The sequence below is a fragment of the Triticum urartu genome, chromosome 6 (genome assembly GCF_003073215.2).
Source record: "Triticum urartu cultivar G1812 chromosome 6, Tu2.1, whole genome shotgun sequence".
In the NCBI taxonomy this organism is placed as follows: domain Eukaryota; kingdom Viridiplantae; phylum Streptophyta; class Magnoliopsida; order Poales; family Poaceae; genus Triticum; species Triticum urartu.
In genome coordinates this window covers 574,915,057-574,939,760 of record NC_053027.1, presented here as the reverse complement: position 1 = coordinate 574,939,760, position 24,704 = coordinate 574,915,057, and the positions used below count along the sequence as shown (strand labels likewise).

General features: G+C 47.8%; 2 protein-coding genes and 1 long non-coding RNA gene across 3 annotated transcripts; 1 reads left to right on the top strand and 2 right to left on the bottom strand.

Moving 5' to 3' along the window:
• Positions 1–1,097: 1,097 nt before the first annotated feature.
• On the bottom strand, positions 1,098–2,679 carry LOC125515668. Its single transcript, XR_007287091.1, has 3 exons — positions 2,562–2,679; positions 1,828–1,904; positions 1,098–1,355 (listed from the first exon to the last, which is right to left on the bottom strand). It is a non-coding gene; the product is annotated as an uncharacterized LOC125515668 (long non-coding RNA).
• Positions 2,680–4,230: 1,551 nt separating this feature from the next.
• On the top strand, positions 4,231–5,426 carry LOC125515667. The gene has a single exon (XM_048681185.1). The coding sequence runs from the start codon at positions 4,266–4,268 to the stop codon at positions 5,409–5,411; it is 1,146 nt and encodes a 381-aa protein (XP_048537142.1). The 5' UTR covers positions 4,231–4,265; the 3' UTR covers positions 5,412–5,426.
• A 2,535-nt stretch (positions 5,427–7,961) lies between these two features.
• On the bottom strand, positions 7,962–14,484 carry LOC125515666 (inactive leucine-rich repeat receptor-like serine/threonine-protein kinase At1g60630). Its single transcript, XM_048681184.1, has 2 exons — positions 12,682–14,484; positions 7,962–8,840 (listed from the first exon to the last, which is right to left on the bottom strand). Exons 1-2 carry the CDS (start codon positions 14,117–14,119, stop codon positions 8,176–8,178), a joined length of 2,103 nt encoding a protein of 700 aa, XP_048537141.1. The 5' UTR covers positions 14,120–14,484; the 3' UTR covers positions 7,962–8,175.
• Between the last annotated feature and the right edge of the window lie 10,220 nt (positions 14,485–24,704).

Sequence of the window (24,704 nt, the reverse complement as noted above, 5' to 3'; positions counted from 1 at the left end):
TCTCAGATTTCATGGCCTCAAGCCATTTCGCGGAATCTGGGTTCACCATCGCTTCTTCATAGTTCGTAGGTTCGTCATGGTCTAGTAACATAACTTCCAGAACAGGATTACCGTACCACTCTGGTGCGGATCTTACTCTGGTTGACCTATGAGGTTCGGCAACAACTTGATCTGAAGATTCATGATCATCATCATTAACTTCTTCACTAATTGGTGTAGGTGTCGCAGAAACCGGTTTCTGCGATGAACTACTTTCCAATAGGGGAGCAGGTATAGTTACCTCATCAAGTTCTACTTTCCTCCCACTCACTTCTTTCGAGAGAAACTCCTTCTCCAGAAAGATTCTGATTTTAGCAACAAAAGTCTTGCCTTCGGATCTGTGATAGAAGGTGTACCCAACAGTCTCCTTTGGGTATCCTATGAAGACACATTTCTCCGATTTCGGTTCGAGCTTACCAGGTTGAAGCCTTTTCACATAAGCATCGCAGCCCCAAACTCTCAGAAACGACAACTTCGGTTTCTTGCCAAACCACAGTTCATAAGGCGGTCGTCTCAATGGATTTCGATGGTGCCCTATTTAACATGAATGCGGCCGTCTCTAAAGCATAACCCCAAAAGGATAGCGGTAAATCAGTAAGAGACATCATAGATCGTACCATATCTAGTAAAGTACGATTACGACATTCGGACACACCATTACGCTGTGGTGTTCCGGGTGGCGTGAGTTGCGAAACTATTCCGCATTGTTTCAAATGAAGACCAAACGCATAACTCAAATATTCTCCTGCATGATCAGATCGTAGAAACTTTATTTTCTTGTTACGATGATTTTCAACTTCACTCTGAAATTCTTTGAACTTTTCAAACGTTTCAGACTTATGTTTCATTAAGTAGATATACCCATATCTGCTTAAATCATCTGTGAAGGTGAGAAAATAACGATATCCGCCATGAGCCTCAACATTCATCGGACCACATACATCTGTATGTATGATTTCCAACAAATCTGTTGCTCTCTCCATAGTTCCGGAGAATGGCGTTTTAGTCATCTTGCCCATGAGGCACGGTTCGCAAGTACCAAGTGACTCATAATCAAGTGATTCCAAAAGAAGTTATTATGCCATTGACATTATAACACATCACACCACAAGCTATCTTGGGCAACGTGCAATGTTATTATATTACAACCATTCATTCCAGCAATACATATCTAAGATATCTTTACATCCCAGGAACAGTAACTGCCAAACAAAACTATTCTACAACAAAGAAAATTAAAACAAAAATTTAGATGCTAAGACATAACAGAAGTTCCTATTGTCCTCCTCCTTCCAACATTTGAAAACCTCATTCACCTGCAGTAGATCAATCATGAGTGAGAAACTATATAGCAGAAAAAATGTTTAAATGATGCAAAAATAACAATCATTACACATGGTATTCGGGTACAAATTCATTAGTCATTCCACATGGTATGGCAGGTACAGATTCATCAGCCATTAGAGTAGATAATAACATCACTGGCAACAATTAATACGGCTTGGATCAAGTCTCAAGCATAATAGAGTACAGATTAGTCCAGTTTATACTCCTCTTTTAGAGGTACAGATTATAGCTAATGGGAGCCGATGTCCAGGAGTATTTGCAAATGATACAACATCATGGAGTGGGATAACATGTTTAGCAGTACAGGTTATATAGTAAGCAAGCAAGCAATTTGGCAAGCTATGTTGCAAGATAATTGTTGTGTCGCTAACAATCACCATGTAAGAATGCTTTGTTGTACTAATACATGCACATCAAGCGAGAGTGGTGTTCTATTCTTACCACATAGGCACAAGTGAGATGATGCCCGATTCTCCCTGCTTCTCCACAAGACTCGACCAGGAGCACAAGAAAGTAGGCTGGTAACAAAATAACAAGCCACACATAAAACTGTTATGCCCTGGACAACTACAGAGAAGAAAGCAAAAGTAACCAAAATAGTAGAGGTGTGGTGATCAAGTATATAAACACTCCTAGCAGCTAATTATATAAGGGCATTGCTCATAATGAAGAGCAAAGTATTTTTATGGGGAGGAAAGGCTCCCAGCTTCACCACCCCTAGGATATGCATTCAAACAAGAATTTATTAGTGAAGAACAAAAAGAGCGGCTCCCCTGTTTTTTGCTGGAACTACAGTAGCCTAGCTTAGCTTCAAACAAGAATAACGAATTTGTAAGACATGTATGTCTGCCATAACCAAGCAAGCAGATTCAGTAGCTACTTAAACAAAATCCTAGTTCCGAATTCTTTCATACAGTAACGGTGACTAGATGAAGGTTATTGAGTAGTAGTAATATGCATCTACATCCACATAAGTTAGGCCCGGATAATTCCCTTGAAGAAGTTGTATTGACACTCACACATAGATATCTCAAGGCAAATTCTAACTGTATTTGTGGGTTTCAGCTAAAAAGGGCAACAACAACAATGAGCATCAGTGTCACTGAAATACTAATAATCATGCTTGTTGCCTTTCCTGATGATCAGCTGGAGGTTGCTTCTCACCACACAAGTACCTGCCGCCATGCCACCTGCCCTGTACCGTGGCCACTCGGAGTTGCCGAACAGCCAAAGCACTTCGTGCTCCCGCTCGTCCCAGAAGCTGCAAGATGACTGAAAACAGTCAAATATTAAGATTCTTAATCATTCTGATATATATAACAAATATGTGATGCAAATTTGATAAAAAAAGGTAAGAAAAGCTACGTGAACACCGCTAGCGTGGGCTACTCCTACTCCTACTCCACTGTTGACCCAAAAACTGGGGGGGGGGATACTTTGGAAACGCTGTATTGTTCCTGCTGATACGTTGAGTCGAGTTTCTGAAATGAATCATGTTTGGTTCATTGGATAAGGAACGAAGTCAAGCCATGTATGATGCCAATGCCTATCTATTCGCATGAACAAGTTAGCTTCCTGTAAAAATAAATAAGTGAATAGCTTCCTATCTAGTATAACAGGAGTAGTACAGAAGAAGTAAACCAAGTCGCCGATCGAACGACCGACGACCAAACAGGATGGAAAGCGTGCATTGATTGCGGGCACAATGTCGCTACCAGTACCACGTCCGTACTCGATCGGTACTGCTGTATGATGGCCAAGTACCCCAACGACTGACAACGAGGTCGACGGAAAAAATTGAATCACCGACGGGCGAGCATGGATCGCATAATTTGCCCCGGAGTGCACGGCGGGAGACGGTGACTAGACTGGCGTATACGTACACAAAATTCCACATGAACAGATCTGACCTCGGCATATACGGGAGTGCTTTACTATCATAGGGCTAGATGTAGAGTAGATTGAGTGGACTAATCGAGATTTTGATGGGATACTCTGACCTGACCTGGATTCAGTTTTGGTTTGTTTTGAGTAAATTCGAGCGCCCCTCCCCTGCAATGGAATGGAATGGAAGAAAGAAAGAAAATCACACACTTTGAGAAACTTCTCAACAACATTTTAATGCAGCCGTATGGTCAAGATCTGGCTTTTCGTGCTTTTGCCTTTGTGTGTTGGTACCTGGTTGTAATAGACTTTTAGTGTTGATGTTGAACTATGGTGCTGTCAGGTTTTCGCCCCATGGCGTTCGTTACGATGACGAGCGAACGCAGTGGGTTTCCTGGCAGTGCTCGAACTCGCTGTACCTCTTTCCCTTTCCTCCTGTTGTTCTCGGAACTTTGTATTTCCGTTCATTTGCAATGGAAAGGGGTCATGCCCGGTTTGAAAAAAAAAATCGGTTAGAGGGCTAGAACAGCACTTGTCTATGTACAGATGTATACTGCTAGCAGAAAGACAGACACTAGCATCGAAATGTTCTGACGTGCTTCTCAAATAAGATAAAATAAAACGGAGGACACATTTCCATAACCAAGTTTCTCTTGCTATTAGTATTAGCTTATTCTGAACCTGAACACTACATGACGACCCACCGAAATGTAATCCGATTAAACTGTTGTTTTTAGTCTATGGCATGTTCCTTTGGTTGTTTATTTATCTGAAGAAGTATCACGTGTTTATTTATCCATGCTTCTTATTCCTGGTAGTACATAGCAAGTTTCTTTGATACACAGGCATATATGTTTCACCTGCACAATGTCATCTGCTTACCCATGGTTCCGATTGACATGCTATCCGCCTGACCGCCTTGTATTTCTTAATCTGCTTACTAGTAGCTTACAATTTCTTTTATTGCTTGCAGAGTTTGCCATCAGCAGCACATCATGCAGAGGCCCAGCAAACTGCCTGCTGTCTCTCTCCCCGGACGCCCTACCTTTTTCGGACCCCAAGGTTGGGCTGACCTCCCAGATGGCTTGCTTCACTCCATCGTTGATCGGCTGGGCTCCTTCCGAGACCTTCTTGGCTTCGCCACCACATGCCCCTCATGGCGTTCTGCCTTCTCCTCGTACCCATCAAAATCCACGTTCCTCACAAAATTACCACCTCTCCTCATCCAGACCCATATTCGTGCACAAGGTCCTCTTCTTCCTTATACCAGTGGTTCTCATGAGCTATACCCATGTAAGGTTGTTGATCCAGCCAACCGAAACACCGCACTTCGCTGTTGGATCCCTCAAGATATCGTGGAGAAGATGACATTTATTGGATCCTCCTATGGTAAGCTCATCTACTACTGCAAGGGATACTGTCGCATCATCGATGCGTTCACCGGTGACGATGTCTCAACTCCATGTCTCCCATCCCATGCTAAATGTTCAAAACTTCACTTGACTGGCATTCTAACAGCCCCACTTGCATCACCCAACTCGCATCTCCTTGTCAGTACCGAGTCCTTCCTGTTTGATTTGCCTGTTGGAAACGACTCTTGGTCCGAACTCCAGCTTCCTTGTCAGTTTGTAATAGACCATTTTGTGGAGTTCGATGGTCAGTTCATTGTCTCGAATAGCTATGGCAGATCCTACGCTCTGCAGCTGGCCCCTCAGCACGGCCTGCAGGAGATAAAAACCAAGCCTGTGGGAGGAAGGCCGGTGGTAGGAAGGCTGGTGGTTTGTGGTGATATGCTTCTCATTCTCAGTTTGGGCGAGTTCCAGCGCCTCGACATGTCAACCGAGCCCGCGACACGGGTGGCCGTGGAGAAGCTGGGCGAGCGGGCACTCTTTGTAGGGGCGGAAGCGAAGAGCACGGCAGTTTCTTGCATGAGCCCGGAGCTATGGGGAGGAAGGAGCGACATCGTGTACTTTGCTCGTACTGCTCGACCTTGGTTTATCTATAGGCTGTGTGGCAGGGCAGATCGCATGCAGGATAGACCAACACGCGTTGAACCTGCAGGCTTTGGAAGCACACCAGTGCAGTCATCAGTTCGGCCGCTCTGGCTGTACCCAAGCATGTTCTACTCGGATGGCCAATGAATGATCTGTGCCTGCCAGCCAACCAAGTACAGCTTGCCGCAGCACCGGCTTCATCTGAAATTTGCCTTTGAGATCCAGGTAGTAGAGATTGGTTGTTGCTGCATGGGTAGAATATGTTACTCGGTGGTACGGAGGAGTGCTCCCTGCGCTCCTTTATTTTGTTTGTTGAACTTGATAAGTTTTAACTTTTGTGGTGTTGGCACTAGCTTTACCAGAATAACTCAGTTATCCGGTTTTTACCAACCTGTGCTCCCTGTTTAATATTTTACTAGGTGTACTTGACCACTTATGCTTTTTTTTTCTGTGATGAAAGTAGCATATGTTCAGCGTCTCCCCTGTTTCAGCGAGGAAAACCTAACATTTCTGCTTGTACTTGAGCTTTGTGTGTATAAGCTTGTCATGGTTTGCTAAATGGCAGTGGAAGGATGATACACCAGATGGATTAGTTGGTGTAAACCTTAGTTTAAAAATATAGGTCCCCATTTGATAGTGACCAGGACTGCCCGCAGCAGTATAGTTCTGCGCCTCATCTCAGTGAAGATATAAATTCCCTGATGATCTGATGCAGTGAAATTCTGCAGTTCAGTTATGATATAGATTTTCAGTTTAGCTAGAGAACTGGCCACTGCAGTTTAGTTATGTCCCTCATCCTAGTGAATTATGCAACTGGCTAGAATGATCTGATGCAGTGAAAATCTGAGAAGTAGTGTTTATATGCTAACAACTGAATGTGTGGGAACTTGTCTCAATTTTCATTGCATCTAGTTAGATATATGCCATGCCAAAAGGAAAATACGTAAACTGCTACTGTTTGTTGCCTCGATGTCTCGCTTTCCTTTTTGTCCAGAGTTCTCTGGTTTCTCATTCCTTCTGTGTATGTGCTTGGTAGCAGGTTTGTTTCTTTCTCGCGCGAGTGGACAGAACGTCTGGTTTTATGGGATTGGTTAGGTCCAGGCGGAAAAGAATTCTATGAGACCAGGTCTCACGCGAGACCCATCCTGATGGATGACACGTGGCATTCGCAAATCATAAATCATCCGCACCCTCCACTTAAAATCAGGGGGAGAGAGATTAGATGTTTTGTGATTTATGAATGCCACGTGTCATCCATCAGGACGGGTCTCATCTGCTAACCGTGAGACCTGGTCTCATATAATTTTTGCTCCCGCCGCAATCGGTCTTAATAGTTAAATATACGGTCAAAGCTGAAGCACGAGGATAGAGAAAGCACTACATTGTAGAATGAAGGGAGTACTGTTTTTGGATTGGTGAGCAGAGGCATGAGGAGGCTCAGGCATACCAATCTGCCACGTAGCTTGTTTTTCCTCTCCTTCCATTTCACAGGCCCCGCATGCTTCCACGTGAACTTTCTGTGCCGTGGGATCTACCATACCACCACTATTGCATGATGAATTGTTACTGCTCATCTTGTCCTACCACTCCTCTTCATGTGGGAGGGACTTGCAGCATGAATTATTACTGATAAAGTGGTTGCGCCATGAATCCATGTCGCATGCCCCGCCTGCTACCGCTATTCCACGTACACAAGGTTTTATTTGCACTTGCATAGGTGAAGCACGCGCATGAAGGCTTGCGCATACCAATATGTCACGTAGCACCAACAAACAAAGCCAGCTATCGCTATGGAAATCCCACAAGAAAGAAAGAAAAGATGGCTGGACGTGCAACTGCTACTCCATGCTTTTCCCCGTGCTCGTGAAGAGGAGGGAAAAAAAACATCTTTTTTACTTTCCCATTAGGTTCGTTCATGGGCACGGGCAGTATGTGTGTGCAGTTGAGTGCCGATATGAAGGGTAAGATGCACATAATCATCACAATTTGCAACATCATTAGTGAAAAACCACCACTTCACAATTTGTTGTAAAAATCACGGTGACGAAAACTTGACAGTGACAAAAAACACTACGGTCCATAATAATGACTTTGTTAATATTACTAATTGGTTGGGCCTATTCTTCGGGCTGAGTTGACAGAAAAATAGCACCACATATGTAAAAAACCGCCATGATCCTTTTCTACCTCCTCCTTTCTCTCTAAGGCATTTCATCAAATACCCCCTCTCTCTAGCATTTCATCAAATACTTAATGTGCATCGGAGAAAGCCACGGGAGATGCACCTCATGCCTCGCGCTGCTCCTCTAGTGCCCTTTCATAGGGTGCCAGCCATCGTGTGAGAGTACCGTGGCGGTAGACGAGCAGGCCCGCCGCCGTGACATCGGAAGCTAACATCACCGAGCAACGTGTCTCACATGCCATCCTCGTTCTCGTTCACGAGACCAGATCTTTCCATGCATATCCAATGTAACAAACCATGTTTGCTTTTTTCCCGGTCTCTTAAAAAGGCTTGTACGAGTAGAATGTGCATGTGTTCGTTCATAGAGATGAGTGTATGTACGTATATGAGCGTCTCAACTGTCGCATGTTTTAGAAAAGGAAAACGAGTGTTTTGTCAAAGGCGTTGGCATGTAGACGTGTTCGTAGAGGAGGAGGATTTTGCATCTTTGTAACTACTTCCATGGCTCAATCCGATGACACAAACTACTGTAGTAATTAACTTCTACATGACGATCGATGGTGCAATTCAGAGCCAGCGATCTACAAATCCAACAATTTATCAAACCAACCAAATGAAATCCTATCTACTAGCTAGCTTAACTGGAGATCGAGAGGATCTCATCCCAAATCAATCAATGTATATATCCAGCTCCCTCGATCACTGGAGATGGTAACCAGACCGGACTGGTCAGTCCGTCGGCGGCCCCGGCGCGCCCATGATGACGGCGTCGGACCAGCGCGCGGGCGAGCGATCGCTGCTGTTGGACGATGACATGGCCTCGGCACGCGCCTCGCGCACCATCCGCAGCGCCTCGACCGTGGCCGGCCGTGCGCCGGGGTCCGCGGCCACGCAGGCCGCCGCCACGCCAACCAGCGCGCCCAGCTTCTCCTCGGCGGGGCCGGCGGCGCCGGACGCGGCCGACTCGCCGCCCGACTCGGTGGACATCTCCTCCTCGCGCGCGGCGCGCACCCAGGCGGCCACCTCGTCGGCACCACCGTGCTGGTCCAGGAGGTCTGGGAACGGCGCCCGGCCCGTGAGCAGCTCGAGCAGGAGCACGCCGAAGCTGTAGACGTCGGACGGCGCCGTGAAGGAGGAGGAGGAGCGGGTCTCGGGAGCGCGGTAGAGGAGGGAGGCGGAGGATGCGTCGGCGCCGGCGGCGTGGAGGGCGGGGACGAGGCCGTAGTCGGTGAGGCAGGACTCGAAGTCGGGGCCGAGGAGGACGTTGGAGGGCTTGAGGTTGCCGTGCACGATCGCTGAGGAGTGGAGGTGGAGCAGGCCGGCGGCGATGTCCTCGGCGATCTTCATGCAAGAGGTCCAGTGCAGCGGCTTGCCCTTGCTCGACGGCCGAGACCCTGCATTGCACGCGTGCATGCATGCATTTCCAACCATTATACCACATTTAAATCGCAAAACATGAATGGACACATTGTTTGTTTTAGTTCGGTACGTACTACATAGCTTGCAAAAGAGTCTACTACTCGTTAAGTTTCATGCTATGGTCGTCAGCATGCATGAACATTTTTAGTCATTTACTGGGTAGAACCCACAGCTGAGCTGAGCTAGCTGTGTGTGTAGAGTGAGGCCAGCCAGCCAGTCATCAAGCATTTGGCAGGCAACAATTACTATTTGCAGATAAAAAAGGACTATTCTGTACTCCTATAACAATTACTACTATAGTGGTGATTAACAATTACTGAAGAAACAAATTATATCTACTGCCTTGGGTTCAGGACATGTTGGCATTTGACTGTATGCCTTGGCCAATTTCGGGAAGAAGATTTGGACAGCTGCGTGGAAAAGGACAATGCATTATTTGATTCTGGCCATTGCTAGCTTGCACTGCCGGATCATTTATGCTACTGCTAGCATGTGAAAGCAAGAGAGAAAGAAAAATCACTAGTAATATGTGTGCAGAATTTGTTTCTTCAACAGGCAGGTGTGGTTGCCAGGACAAGAACAAAAAGGCCTACTTTTTTCTTGCAACAAGTCCGTACACAATCCTGGTGACTCACATGCATGCATGATCATGTTTGTGCACTCAAGCTTTCTTTTATATGAATGAACAGAAATATTTTTTTGATTTCTTTTTTGTCATCTCGTCCGGTGTTCTTGTGGCTGTCTTCATGGGGACGTGCTCCCTGGCCGGATTCTCTCTCTTTCTCTCGGCCATTCTCTTGTTTTACGATGGCGCAAGGTTTCATTACTATTGTCAACGGATCTTGCATCATCTCGGACAAGGAATCTACGGGCCAGTTAGAATGATTTACTACATGCTGGGAGCTCCGATGGTCATAGTAGTAGGTAGGAGTAGTACCACTTGACTTGCTTTTGCCGGGGACATGTTTTCGTGGATCAATGCAAGAATTGAGTGGCTAGATAGATAGATGACCAGCTAGTGATGGCCTTGATCCTGGACAGGAGGCCACATGGCTGCCTCCTCCTCCTAGCCTAGCAGTACATATGTTGGAGCCACAATGGCTTCTACTACTCCCTCCGTAAAGAAATATAAAAGCGTTTAGATCACTATTACAGAGGGAATACTACATTAAGAGCTAGAGCAAACACTAGTAAACACCAGGCAGGCAGGGCAGGGCAGGCACCAGGTGCAGAAGCTGTTATTTCAAGTGGCGGAGCAGGATCACGAATATCAATCCATACTACTCCCTTGGTTCCTAAATACTTATTTGTCTTTCTAGACATTTCAGATGACTAGTACATACGGATGTATGTAGACATATTTTAGAATGTAGATTCACTCATTTTGCTCTGTATGTAGTCACTTGTTGAAATGACTAGAAAGACAAGTATTTAGGAAGGGAGGGAGTAAAACGCGATGGAACGGAACGGGATTCAGGCAACACACAACACGAGAACAGTGAAGAAATCAGCCTGTAAATCCGTCTGAATCTTGCCTTCAGGACACGCTGCTGCTAAAGGTAAAGCTAAAGCAGGACGGGTTGCTCATCCTTCATCCATCGTCTGGTCTCCTCTCGCTCGGCTCCACTGCCTGCCTTAGCTAATCATAATAATCAACCCGGGTGCTTAATTTGGGCAGGCCGCGTCAACATCATTCATGCATGCATGCATGGGCCCTCACGGCCTGAACAAGGACAGTACATGCATTGTCTGAACCTGATCACTGCTACTACTATTACCAATCCAGCAGCTTGCGTGAATAAAAACAACGGATACTACCACAGTAATGCCTGAAAGAATTTACCCAGCAGGAGGTAGTAACAACTAACAACACTTACTAACAACATGTGAGCAGCAGGATGGGGCATGTGTTGGGTCTCTATTATATGATGCAACCTCCCCGCATTCTCGTGCACTGAAGTATTTCTGAATAAAAGAAGTTTCTTTGTTTGTTCAGTGAGATCTACTCGTAGTACTTGTTTTTTCTTCATCTATCTATGTATTGATCTCGTCCAGGTCCGGTGATCTTGTGGCTGGCTGGCTAGATTTACCTTACGGCGCGTCTTCCTTCCTGGGGGCGTGTTCATGTCATGTGGTACTTATTCGCATGCACGGATGAATGAAAAAAAGGAGACGCTGGCTGGCCTAGGGTCTTGCTCCAGGCCACATGGCTGGCCTGTTACACACGGTTGAGCAGTTCTTGGGAGAGCAGAGCACCGAAGAAATCAGCCTAGTATGTATGCTCTTGGCCCTGCTTGCTTGCCAAGATGTGGATGGATGCACTCAAGAAATTGTGCAACGCTAGACAGCTGCAGACGCACGCTAATACTCTCACCGTTCCTAATTATAAGTCCTTTTAGAGATTTCAATATGGACTACATACGAAGCAAAATGAGTGAATCTACACTCTAAAATACGTCTATATACATCGGTATATAGTCCATATTGAAATCTCTAAAAAGACTTATGTATTTAGGAACGGAGGGAGTAGATACTACTGCATTGCATTGGATTCAATGCAATGCAATGCATGAATTTAGATACGTCTATGTACATTGGATTCGACACGATGCTACTCAATCGCCTGCCCTCTTGTAGCTAGACTGCCTGCCCTGACTAATCAATGTGTGTGCCTAATTTGTACAGGCCGCCTCAATGTCATTCCTGGACCCTCACCTTAGCGCGTCGTAAGCGAGGACATCATACACATTATTGTCTGATGAAGTTGATCGTTGCTACTACTATCAACACCAAATCGGCAGAGCAGCTTGTATATGAATAAATAAAAGGAATACATACTAGCACGTCGAGCATCATTGTTCCTATTTGGAAACAGAGGTGCTGTACTATGGTATGCCTGCATAACTTAGCTAGCAGGAGCACCTCATTTTCTTCTTCTTTCCCCATCTTACCCAGGTAGCAGTTATCGAGTTTCAGAGCAAAATGCAATGTAAGGAGATTAACCAGAGCCTTTCCTTCTGATAGAGCTTCTTTGTAGTGGTATCTAGAAATAATCTACACTAGTAGTGAGGATCTGGCGTCAACATGAGGCTTGTGTGATGTGGAATCTACCACCATTCATCACTGTCTCATGAATTACTGCTGCTCCTATAGACTATAGTGGTGGTACTACTCCTTGACTTCATGTCATGTGGGACTTGCAGCATGAGTGAGTTAACAGTGAAGCAGCTGGCACCATGAAATGCATCCATGTCACATGGCTTGGCACCACTCCTAGAGAAGAATGCTAGTACGCATGTCCCGCAATTCTTGTTTATTCATTTTTATGAATAAATTGTAAGAGCCGGACCTTTTTTACTAGCAGTGCACGCCAGATCCAGCTACCCAACAAGAAAACAGAGAGAGAGAGACATGGTTGGATGCGCAACTGCCCCATGCTTTCCCCCGTGATTTGCTCCCTCAATGCCGCAATGCCGTGACCGTGAGTCACACCAAGAAAATTTGTCCCGTTTTGTTGGTTGCTTGGTTGGTTCATGGGCACGGGCACGGGCACGGGCAGGATGTGTGTGCGCTTCAGTGTTCATAACTTCGCATGAATCAATGCTAGCTAGTACATATTGTTGGTCCTGATAATGACTTACTCATGCGGTTCATAATTTGTTTATTCTGATCATGGATAGATGCATGGCAACGAGCAAGGAATTGAGCTGAAAAAAGAGTTTCTTTCTTTCACACAAAACAGAGCATAGCAATGGCGAGAATGGAAGACGAGGAAGAAGACGGCAATGGCGATGTGCTAGTAGTGACTCAACTGACCGTGGACGAGGGAGAAGAGGCTGCCGTTGGGGTAGTAGTCGTACACCAGCAGCCGCTCCTCCTTGGCCTGGAAGTATGCCCGCAGCGCCACCACGTTGGGGTGCCGCACCCGCCCCAGCTCCTCCGCCCGCCGCCCGAACTCCAGAGCCCCGCCGCCCACCCCGCCCGCGCCCCCCGCGTCGCCGCACCGCATCCGCTTCACCGTCACGATGAACCCCGTCTCCATCACCGCCTTGTACGTGCTCCCGGCCTCCCCGCGCCCCAGCGTCTCCGCCGACGCCCGCAGCAGCTCCTCCAGGCTGTACGCCTCCGCCGCGCCCCCGCAGAACACCAGCTTCCCGATCCCCTCCCGCTCCCACGAGAACTCGCGCCCGCCCGCCGCCGCCGCCGCGTTCGTCGCCGGCGGCAGCGCTGCTGCGTTCGCCGAGCGCTGCTGGTGCTGCTGCTGCGCGTCCTCCTCGGCCTGCTCCTCCGGCGTGCCATGGCCGCCCTTGTCCACGTCCCCGGCCACGCGCTTGTTGCGCCCGCGCCCGCGGCGAGACGCCGTCACCGCCGCGGCGACCAGCAGGGCAAGCACCACCGCCCCCGCCACAGTCGACCCGGCGATTATCGCGGCCTTCCTGCGGCGTCCGCTGCTGCCGCCGGACCCGCCGGGGGGAGGGAGCGGCGCGAACGCGGCCGTGGCGGGGGAGAGCGACATCGGCCCGGGAGCCGCCGCCACCACACACGGCACGGCGAGCGGCGCCCCGCAGAGCCCGGCATTGCCCGCGAACGCCGACGCGTTGAACCGCCTCGCGAGCACGCCCGGGATCTGCCCGGACAGCCGGTTGCCGGAGACGTCGAGGGCCCGGAGCGTGCTCTGCGGCAGCGCGGGCAGCGGCCCCGTCAGCAGGTTCCCGTCGAGCAGCAGCGAGGTGAGCCTCGGCACGCGGGCCAGCTCCCGCGGGATCCGGCCGGAGAGGCGGTTGTCGGAGAGCACGAGGACGGTGGCGCGGTGGAGCAGCGCGAGGCTGGCGGGGAGCGGGCCGGAGAGCGCGTTGGACGCGAGGTAGAGCAGCTTGAGGTTGGGGAGCGCGGCGGCGAGGCCGTCGGGGACGGGGCCGGAGAGCGCGTTGGCCTTGAGGCTGAGCACGCGCAGCTCGGCGAGCGGGGAGAGGAGGGCGGCGGTGAGGGGGCCGGTGAGGTTGAGGTTCTCGAGGACCAGCTTGGTGACGCGGCCGGCGGGGTCGCACTGGCGCACGCCGGGCCAGGCGGTGCAGAGGGTGGTGGCCGTGGAGGCGTGCCATGTGAGGCGGTTGGAGGCGTCCAGGGCGGACTTGAGGGCGAGCAGCGCGTCGGCGTCGGTGCCGCTGGCGGCGGCGGCGAGGTGGTAGAGCAGGAGGAGGAGGAGGAGGGGCAGCAGGTGGTGGCGCGGCGAGAGGGCTCCGGGGGGCTTCATGGTGCGGTGGAGTGTGGAGTGAAGGAAGGCAGTGGCAGGAAAGGGAGGGGAGGTCAGCAATGGCGGGTGGGCGGCATTAATGAGCTTTGGGAGCAGTGAGCTAGCTGTAAAAGAAGAGAAACGGACAAGGCAGGAGAGGGAGGAAGAGCATGAGCTGCTGCCTTGGCTTGGATCTCTCCGGAAAGGAAAAGAAAAGGGGGAGAGGGACGGAGCATGAGCTGCTGCTGCTGCTTAACTAAATGCGGCAGCGTGGGTGAGTGTGGACCTGGCGGGCGGCCGGCTTGCCGGAGAGGAGGAAGAAAGACTGCTCTGCTCACTAATTAACACTGGACTGACCACATGCTCTCTGACTCTGACTGAGGTGGATGATTAACCTTGGGACCTGGTGTTGGTAAACAGAGGCAGCACCCACCCACCACTATCAATTGTCAGTCAGTAGTAGTAATAGTAAGTGGGTCAATGGAGTGGCTGTGGAAAGCCTGACCCACGCCCATTTTACTACTATAATCACTGACTGTAATGATCCCCTTCCTTTCTTTCTTCTTTGCTCGCGTGCCAACCATGGCAGTGGCAGCCGCATACTGTTCATCCATTCCTTCCAGGCTTAACCTCTTTGGGGATCATCATCTCGATAACAAACATTATAGTATGGTCGAGAGAGATGCTTTGCCTCAGTTAATTGAATTCGTTGGCACCGCAATGCATGCGCGCCCTTAATCCAAATCCAAATCCAAATCCAAATCTACCTACCATTTGTACTATTTGTGTGTGCGCGCCCGTGACTGACTCTAGCTGTGTGTGTGTGTGTGAGGTCCATTGAGTGCTGCCACGTGCAATCCTCTGCTGCCCGGCCTCCGCTCCTCCGCCACAGCAGATCGGAAAGGAGGAGGAAGAAGAAGCGCACTCCCGTTGTTTATTTTTCCCCATTTCACCCTCCAGTTCCTCCACGGGCCCGTCCAGCTAGTTTCAAAAATATAGTATCATTTTCATGTCTCCATATTTTTCCGTATACAACAAGAACGTTTTTCATGCCTGTTTTTTTAAATACGACACCAAAATTTCCAAAAATATAGTATGTTTTCACGTCTAGCTTTTTCATGTATGTTGCACATTTTTGTATACATACAAAACATTTGCGAAAAAATATATTATTTTACTTGACCGCTGGTCTTTACAAATACATTGTAAGTTTTTTTTGTGTGCACAAGAAACAATGTTTTAGACACTTTAACATATTTCAAAATACTACAATGTTTTTATACATATTCTACCTTTTTCATACACATCTAAAATGTTTATTTCATACGCGTTCAGCATTTTTTAAATAACATCCTCACCATCGAGAGTAACGATCAGTCGAAGAACACCATGCATTGATAGGTGTTGAGGGCCCATATTGACTATCATAAGACCTTTTCTTGTAAGCACTAGGCTTATATCTTTTCTTCGTTAATTCATTATTCCATGAATTCCTCAAAGCGATGCTCATCAAAATGAAAAATCTAAGAATAGTTAAAAAAATGGTTACACTACTGCTCCCTAATATTCAGCCGACCGATTAATTTGTTATAACATATTCTCTTTTCCTTTGCCAAATAAGCCACAAACGTCGACGTTTTTACAAAAGTCTTGGTAGACCTCTTTCTGATGAACTTTTTTCTGTTTTAATTCCAAATATGAAGCAAGTCTCCGTATCTTATTGGTGAAATTGAATACTTGAAATTCATCAACTTTACAGAGGAAGTACGTTTCAGAAGAAGCTAAAAAAAAATGCTGGTCAGCGGCAGAATTAATTAACGGCACAACGATGGTTTTTGTCAGCACGCATATGCATTCACACGGGAGGCCTGAGCATGCATGCAATACGATCGCCGTATGCGTGCATGCGTGCAATGCAGGGGCGCGGCCGTCGAGCATGAAGTTCGTCGAGGACATCGCCGCCGGCCTGCTCCACCTCCACTCCTCAGCCATCGTGCACGGCAACCTCAAGCCCTCCAACGTCCTACTCGGCCCCGACTTCGATCGAGTCCTGCCTAACCAAATGGGAGGGGGAAAAGATGTTTTTTTTTCTGCACATCCAACCATCTCTCTCTCTGTTTTCTTGTTGGGTAGCTGAAGAGCATGCATGGATCTGGCGTGCACTGCTAATAACTCCAGGACGCCATGGCACTCTCTGGAGGGAGTCTGGACTCTTGCGTTGCCATGCATTCCGTTGCATTCCATGGCGGCCCGGCTTTGTTTGTTGGTGCTAGCTATAGTAGAGTAGATGACAACATTGGCATGCGCAGGGCTCATGCCTGTGCCTCGCCATAAGTGTACATGAAAAGCCAGCTCTTATGGTTTGTTCATAAAAAAGAATAAACAAGAATGGCTGGACGTGTGTACTAGGAGGAGTGCCAAGCCATGTGACATGGATTCATTTCATGGTGGAGTTGCTAGCCAGGACAGGCCAGCTGCTTTATTATTAACTCACTCATTCATGCTGCAAGTCCCACCTGACATGAAGTCAAGGAGCAGTACTATACCACCTATAGGAGCATTGGTAATTCATGCGAGAGTAATGAACATGGTTAGATTCCACATATCACAAAGTCTCATGTGGACGCGAGATTTGTCTCTGAAGACCCTCACTAGATAATTTGAAGGAAAGGATTTGGTTAGTCTCGTTGCATTGCGCCCTAGTACATTTTGCAGTGAAACTTGGTACTACCTGGCTAAGATGGGGGAAGAAGAAAGAAGAAGAAGAAGAGGTGCTAGCTCCTGCCTCCTGCGAGCTAAATTATTCTGGCATACGAGACGTCTTGGCAGTTCAATTGGACTGCCGAAACGTTTTATAGGAACCGAGTGGGTGCTAGTATTCGTTTAATTCGTTCACAAGCTGCTCTGCCGATTTGGTGATAGTAGCAATGATCAACTTCATGAGACAATAAGGCCCTGTTTGGTTTTAAATAAGTCACCAACTTATAAGTCAAAAAGTGTAAAAAGTGACTTATTTTGTCAAACGGACCCAACTTATAAGTCATCCCAAGTTATAAGTCATAAGTTGCTCCACCCCAACTTAAAACTTATAAGTCACCCTTTTTTACGTGGGTCCTATCACCTTTACATTAAAAAACAAGGTGGAAAGGTGTGGCAGGTGACTTAAGTCAGATGACAACCAAACAGACGTAACTTATAAGTCAGATGACTTATTGGAACTAAATAGGCCCTAATAATGTGTCGTCCTTGCCTACGACGCACTGAGGATCGGGTACATGCATGAGTGACATTTGACGCGGCCTGTACAAATTAGGCACACACATTGATTAAGATTAGTTAGGGCGGGCAGTCAAGCGACACAGCAGGCCGGGCGATTGAGTAGCTTCGTGTCCACCTGAATAGTGTGCGTCTGCGGCTACCTACCGTTGCACAATTTCGTTTCTTCAGTGCATCCATCCACATTTTGGCACACAGCGACAAGAGCATATATATACATACATAGATGTAGACAGATTTATATAATATACGGAGTACCTACCACAGTGGTACTCCTACTAGGGATGGTTTCCTCAGTGCTATGCCCTTCCTAGTAGTAGAACTGTTCAAACATGCGTACCAAGCCAGCCATGTGGCCTGTAGCAAGACGCTAGGCCGCAGCAACTCTTTTCTTTCAGTTTCATTGATCCAATCCATGCAAATAAGTCCCGCACAAAGCCAAGTGGTACGTACTACCAATGAGCCGAGCAGTTAATCATGCAGTAGATTCCATCTCACACATCTCTGAGATGCAAGATCGGTTGACTGACAGAATGAAACCTTGCACCGTGGCCGACAGACAGAGGATCCCACTCCACCCCGGGGAAGACGCACCGTAAGTCTAGCCAGCCACAAGATCACTGGACCTGGACGAGATCAATAGATAGATTAGATGAACAAAAAACAACTAGTACCTCCGTACTAGTACATCTCACTGAACAAACAAAGAAACTTCTTTTATTCGGGAATAAAATAAGAAGCTTCAGCGCAATAGAAAGTTGAGCCTTTTGTTCTTGTTCTTGCGGGTGCTATCTTTCTATGATATAGAAACCCATGCATGCATGCACGCACTCAACACCTCGCATGCCCATCCTGGCTGAAAATGATGGGCAAGCACACCTGCCTGTTGAAGAAACAAGAAACAAATTCTTCAGGCATACTTAGTGATTTGTTTTCTTTCTTTCTTTCTTTCTTTCTTTCTTTCTTATGCTAGAGGTACTGATTTTGTAATGCTAGCTAGCAATTGCCAGACTCAAATAATGCATTATCATGCATTGTCCTCTTCCATGCACAGCACAGAGGCGTGGCTGCCACCTTCCAAATCTTCTTCCCAGAATTGGCTAAAGCCAGGCAGTCAAATGCCAACATCTTCTGAATCCAAGACGTAGATATCACATAGGCCCTGCCTGCACAATTTTATCTCTTGTGTGCGCCCAGGACCGTCTTCACAAATCACAAGGGACAAGCGCATAGATACACATGCAGGCTGTTGAGTATATGTATTTAGCACGTGTATTCTTGTACTTCAAGTCTTCCTCCTTGTGTATAGTTAAGGATATGACTGCCCTTACATTGAGAGTTGCGTCCTATTCCTCTACACAGGCAAGCTTGTATGTGACAGTGGTCCTTCTTAGTCTCTATATATAGTAATTGTTGTTACTACCTCCTGCTGGGTAAATTATTTCAGGTGTACTGTAGTGGGCGTAGTGTTTTTGTTCACGCAAACTGCTGGATTGGGCATTAGCAATGAGATCGAAGATCGGTTGACATAATGAAGCATTGGGCCGTAGACAAGAGTGGCCGACAGAGAGAGAATCCCGGCGAACACGTCCCCATGGAGACACGGCTTAAACCTAGGCACGCACAACGACACAAGATCACCGGACGAAAGTAGTACGAGCTCTCACTGAATCAGTTTTTTTTCCTTTCTTTCCGTTCATCTAAGAAAAAAAACCAACCAACCTTCATGCACGAACATGCGTGAAGGTTCCATCGTGCATGTGATGTGAGTCGCCAAGATGGGGTAGCGCAACAAAAAAAAAAGTGAACCATCTTCTTCTTGTCCTTAAGAGTGCTATATATTCCCTCCGGTCCTTTTTACTCTGCGTATTAGATTTCTGTCAAGTCAAACTCAACCAAGTTTGACCAAATTTATATTAAAAATATAAACATCTACAATACCAACTATATATACTATGAAACTACATTTCATAATGAATCTAACATTATTGATTTGGTATTGTGAATGTTGATACTCTTTTTTATAAGTTTGGTCAAAGTAAAGATACTTTAACTTCACACAAATCTTATATGCAATCTAAAAAGGACCGGAGGAAGTATCTACCGTAAAATAGAAACCAATGCACTCAACTGCACGCCGGCCCAAGTTCAGAAGCAAGTGCTTCTGTTGAAGACATAAATTCTTCAGACATACAGTAGTGATTTTGTTTCTTTGACATGCTAGCAGTAATAATGATCTGGCAGTGGTAGCTAGCAATTGACAGACTCAAATAATGCAGCACGCAGTATGCATTGTCCTTATCCCTGCACTAATAATGCAGTTCTACGAGACGTGTCACCGTCCAAATCTTCTCCTCAGAACCAGAATTGGGTAAGGCAGGCAGGCAGGCAGTCAAATGCCAACATGTCCTGAACCCACCCGAGACAGCAGAGAATTCATTTCTTCAGTGCGCAAATCGCAAGGGACAAGCGCAAAGATACAAGGCACATGTACCAGCACAGATTTATCGATGACTTACAGAGTGACAGTAGTCCTTGTTAATCACTAATATAGTAGTAATTGTTGCACATCAGACTGGTCCTTTTTGATCTGCAAATAGAGTAGTAACTGTTGCCATCACAGCATCTAGTATAGACAAATTCAGACGCGGCTGGCTGGCCTCACACTACACACAGAGCTAGCTCAGCTCAGCTATGAGTTCTACCCAGTAAATGATTAAATGTTCATGCATGCTGATGGCCATAGCATGAAACTTAACCAGTACTAGTACGACAAGTTAAAGTTATTCTAGTACTGAACAAAAACAAAAACGTGATCATGCATGTTTTGTGATTGGTATAATGGTTGGAAATGCATGCATGCATGCGTGCAATGCAGGGTCTCGGCTTTGGTTAATCTCTTTGCATTGTAATTCCTTTTATTCATCTATTTAGAAGCTGCCGATTTGGTGATAGCAGCAACGATCAACTTGAGACAATATATAATAATGTGTATGTAGTCCTTGTCCACGAGCTGAGGTGAGGTGAGGTGAGGGTCCATGCATATGAATGATGTTGACGCGGCCTGTACAAATTAGGCACCCATATTGACTGATTTTGATTAGTTAAGGCAGGCAGTCCAGCGACAGGAGGTCATGCTTTAGCTTTATTATTAGCAGCGTGTCCTGAACCCCATATACTAGCAAGTAGTAGTGCAGTGCACATTTCTTTCTTCAGCAAGATTCAGACAGTGCTGTCGTCTTGTGTTGCCCAATTCCATTCCGTTCCACTGCTCCTCCACCACTTCAAATAGAGTCCATATGTGCACCTGGTGCCATGCATGCCCTGCCCGCCTGGTGTTTATTAGGTGTTAGGTCTTAGCTCTTAATTTTAGAGACGAGAATGGCTCGAACATGTGTACTGTACTGCTAGGAGGAGGCAGTACCAGGCTACAATGGCAGCCATGTGGCCTCCTGTCCTGGATCAAGGCCCGAGCTAGCCACACAATTCTTTCATTGCTCCACGCAAGCAACTCCCCAACAGAGAAAGTACTCCCTTCGCTACTTTTTACTCCGCATATAAGATTTGGTCGAAGTCAAACTACACAAAGTTTGATCAAATTTACATAAAAAATATGAACATCTACAACACTAAAACTATATAGTATGAAAATACGTTTCATAGTGTATCTGATAATATTGATTTCATACTGTGAATCAGGGCCGGGCCTATAGTGGTGCCAAATAGGCGGCCCGCACAGGGCCCATAATTTTGAGGGGCCTCAAATTATTTATATAGGCCTAGTATTAAAAGAACTAACTGCTAGCGCACCGGGCCGCTGAGCGCGATGAGGCCATCGAGCCCTGAAACATGATCGTCTCCTCGTCCTAAACTGCTCCATCTACGTTGTACTACGCCTGATGCAGTTTTCCCCTAGGGCTTTGGCGGCGCTAGGGTTCCAGACCTTCCTCCGGCGATCTACCGCCGGAGTCCACGAAAAACCTGCCCGTTGGCTGGGGTTCCGGCTACGGGGAGTTAACCAATACCTGCAGGAGTAAATCCGGCGGAGTGCATGAAGGATTTAGCGCACGATCGGGTGGTGCTCGAGGATGTGGAGAGGATGGCGGGACTGCGATATGAGGATCAACCTGTCAATGAGGGATCTGATCAGTCTGGGGCGGAAGAGGATGCAGGTAGTGATCGAGAAGGGGATGATCAGGAAGTGGAGGACGAAGAAGAAGCGGGGGAGTATTATGGACCCGAAGCAGACTTGGATGATCAGTTTGCCGGGATGAACTTACATGGGGAAGAGATGGAAGATCTAGATTTTTCTGGTGAAGTAGAGGAGCTGATCAAAGAGGTGCGTTGGTCGGGGATTTTTAGGGTTCATACAACTCGGCCCTTTGGGCACTCGGCGCTGCTGAATCAGATGCGCAATGCTTGGGCTGCTGCGAAGGGGGTCACGTTCAATATCAAAGGCCCAAATTTGTTCCTTGTTTAGTGTCATTGCCTTGGGGATTGGAAGAGGATCATGGACGGGGGGCCTTGGCTGTTCCGCAGGGCGCCGGTAATTATTCAAGAGTATGACGGGTTCTCAGATGTCTCTAAGTATAAACTAAACAAAGTCCCAGTGTGGGCGAGGATCAAAGGCTTGCCGCCAGGGCTAACGGCAAAGAAGTCGCTGGCAGAAAAGGTTGCAGCTAAGGTGGGAGGTCCACCGATCACGGTGATAGTGAATGAGGGGGTGATAAACCCTGATAATACGCTGAGGGCGAGGGTGTTTTTGGATGTCAATGAGCCCCTTGTCCGTTTTGTGCCAATAACCCTAAAGGAGAGTAAGAGGTACCCAGTGGCTTATGAGAAACTCCCTGACTTCTGCTACCTATGTAGCTTGATGGGTCATATAGTTGAAGAGTGTGGGGATGGTGTGCATGATCCAAGAACCTATGAGTGGGGAGATTGGCTTCTCTGGGCACCGGAGCCAAACCCACAGGCTCAAACAGATCGGGACGGAGGAGGAAGAAGTGGTGGTAGAGGAAGAGCGGGTGGAAGAGGAGACAGAGGAGGCAGGCAGGGAAGAGGCGATGGGGGGGAGGAAGAAACAGCAGAGCAAGAGATTATGCAGGAGAAGAGGATGCGAGCTACCAGCCGGGACACCGGGGAGTAATGGAAAAAAACATTCGTAAGAGGCTGGTCTCTTCTGATGGCACGCTAAATGTTAGAGGGCAACCCGTCCCCAATCTTGCAGGCAAAGTGGCGGATACTGTTCTTTTACTGGAGGGAGGCTCAACCTCAACAGATAATGATGGAGGGCAGAAGACACTAGGGAAGGTACCGATAGTGAAGAGAAGGAAGCAGGGTGAGAAAGGAGATGTCCGACAGGATGAACTGATGACGGAGGCGGCCTCCCACGAGGAGGACCGCCAAGCCAAATGAATGCTTTGTGTTGGAACTGTCGCGGTTTGGGCAACCCCGCGACAGTTCGGGAAGTCCGTGACCTCACGGCAAAATTTGCCCTGGCCGTGTTGTGCTTAGTAGAAACTCAATTGCCGAGCGCACGTGTCGAGATTTTAGCTCAATCGTTCGGATATGATAGATCCTTTGCTGTTAGTAGCTCGAGACGGAGTGAAGGTCTTGTAATTTTCTGGAATGAATCAATAAAGCTAGAAGTTACCGGCTACTCGAAATATCATATAGACACTAATATACCTTCGCGATGGAGGTTAACCTGTGTGTACGGAGAAGCACAGGTGGCGGAACGATATAAAACATGGGACACGCTGTGCTCTATTTCGGCGTCGTCAACGCTGCCTTGGGCAGTGTTGGGAGATTTTAATGAGGTTCTAATTCAGTCAGAACATGAAGGAGTCAACTTGAGAGGCCAAGGGCAGATGGAGGGATTCAGGGATGCCCTAGATGTTTGTGGCTTGATGGATTTAGGCCACAAAGGAAGATGGTGGACATTTGAGAAGAGGGTTGCGGGTGGGACTTACACAAGAGTCCGCCTCGACTGAGCAGTCGCAGATGCAGCGTGGAGTTCTCTTTTTCCGCTCGCGGAGGTGAGCAATGAGACTGCAGCTTGCTTTGATCGCGGGCCTATAGTGCTGAAGCTATCGGATGATGAGGATGCGAGGAGGAAGCCGAAGAGCTTCAAGTATGAGGTAATGTGGGAGAGACACCCAGAGTTACATTCATTCATAGAAACGAACTGGAATGGCAAACCGAAGGGTTTTTCGGCAATTGAGGTCAGAGATAAACTTAAAGATCTCAGCAAACATTTGTACAGCTGGGATAGGCATACTTTTGGTAATGTAAAGAAGGAGATCAAGCAACTCGCGAAAGAGCTTGAGGTGTTAACGAACGTGTTGGGGAACGTAGTAATTTCAAAAAATTTCCTACGCACACGCAAGATCATGGTGATGCATAGCAACGAGAGGGGAGAGTGTGATCTATGTACCCTTGTAGATCGACAACAGAAGCGTTTGGTTGATGTAGTCGTACGTCTCCATGGCCCGACCGATCAAGCACCAAAACTACGGCACCTCCGAGTTCTAGCACACGTTCAGCTCGATGACGATCCCCGGACTCCGATCCAGCAAAGTGTCGGGGAAGAGTTCCGTCAGCACAACGGCGTGGTGACGATCTTGATGTACTACCGTCGCAGGGCTTCGCCTAAGCACCGCTACAATATTATCGAGGACTATGGTGGAAGGGGGCGCCGCACACGGCTAAGAATATGATCACGTCGATCAACTTGTGTGTCTCTGGGGTGCCCCTGCCTCCGTATATAAAGGTTCAAGAGGGGGAGGCCGGCCGGCCATCATAGGGCGCGCCAGGAGGAGTCCTACTCCCTCCGGGAGTAGGACTTCTCCCCCAATCCTAGTTGGAATAGGATTCGCGAGGTGGAAAAGAGAGAGAGAGAGAAGGAGGGGGGGCGCCGGCCCCCTCTCTCCTTGTCCTATTTGGACTAGGGGGGAGGGGCGCGCGGCCCAGCCCTGGCCGCCTCTCCTCTTCTTCCACTAAGGCCCACTAAGGCCCATATAGCTCCCGGGGGGTTCCGGTAACCTCCCGGTACTCCGGTAAAATCCCGATTTCACCGAACACTTCCGATATCCAAACATAGGCTTCCAATATATCAATCTTTATGTCTCGACCATTTCGAGACTCCTCGTCATGTCCGTGATCTCACCCGGGACTCCGAACAACCTTCGGTACATCAAAACGTATAAACTCATAATATAACTGTCATCGAAACCTTAAGCGTGCGGACCCTACGGGTTCGAGAACAATGTAGACATGACCGAGACACGTCTCCGGTCAATAACCAATAGCGGAACCTGGATGCTATATT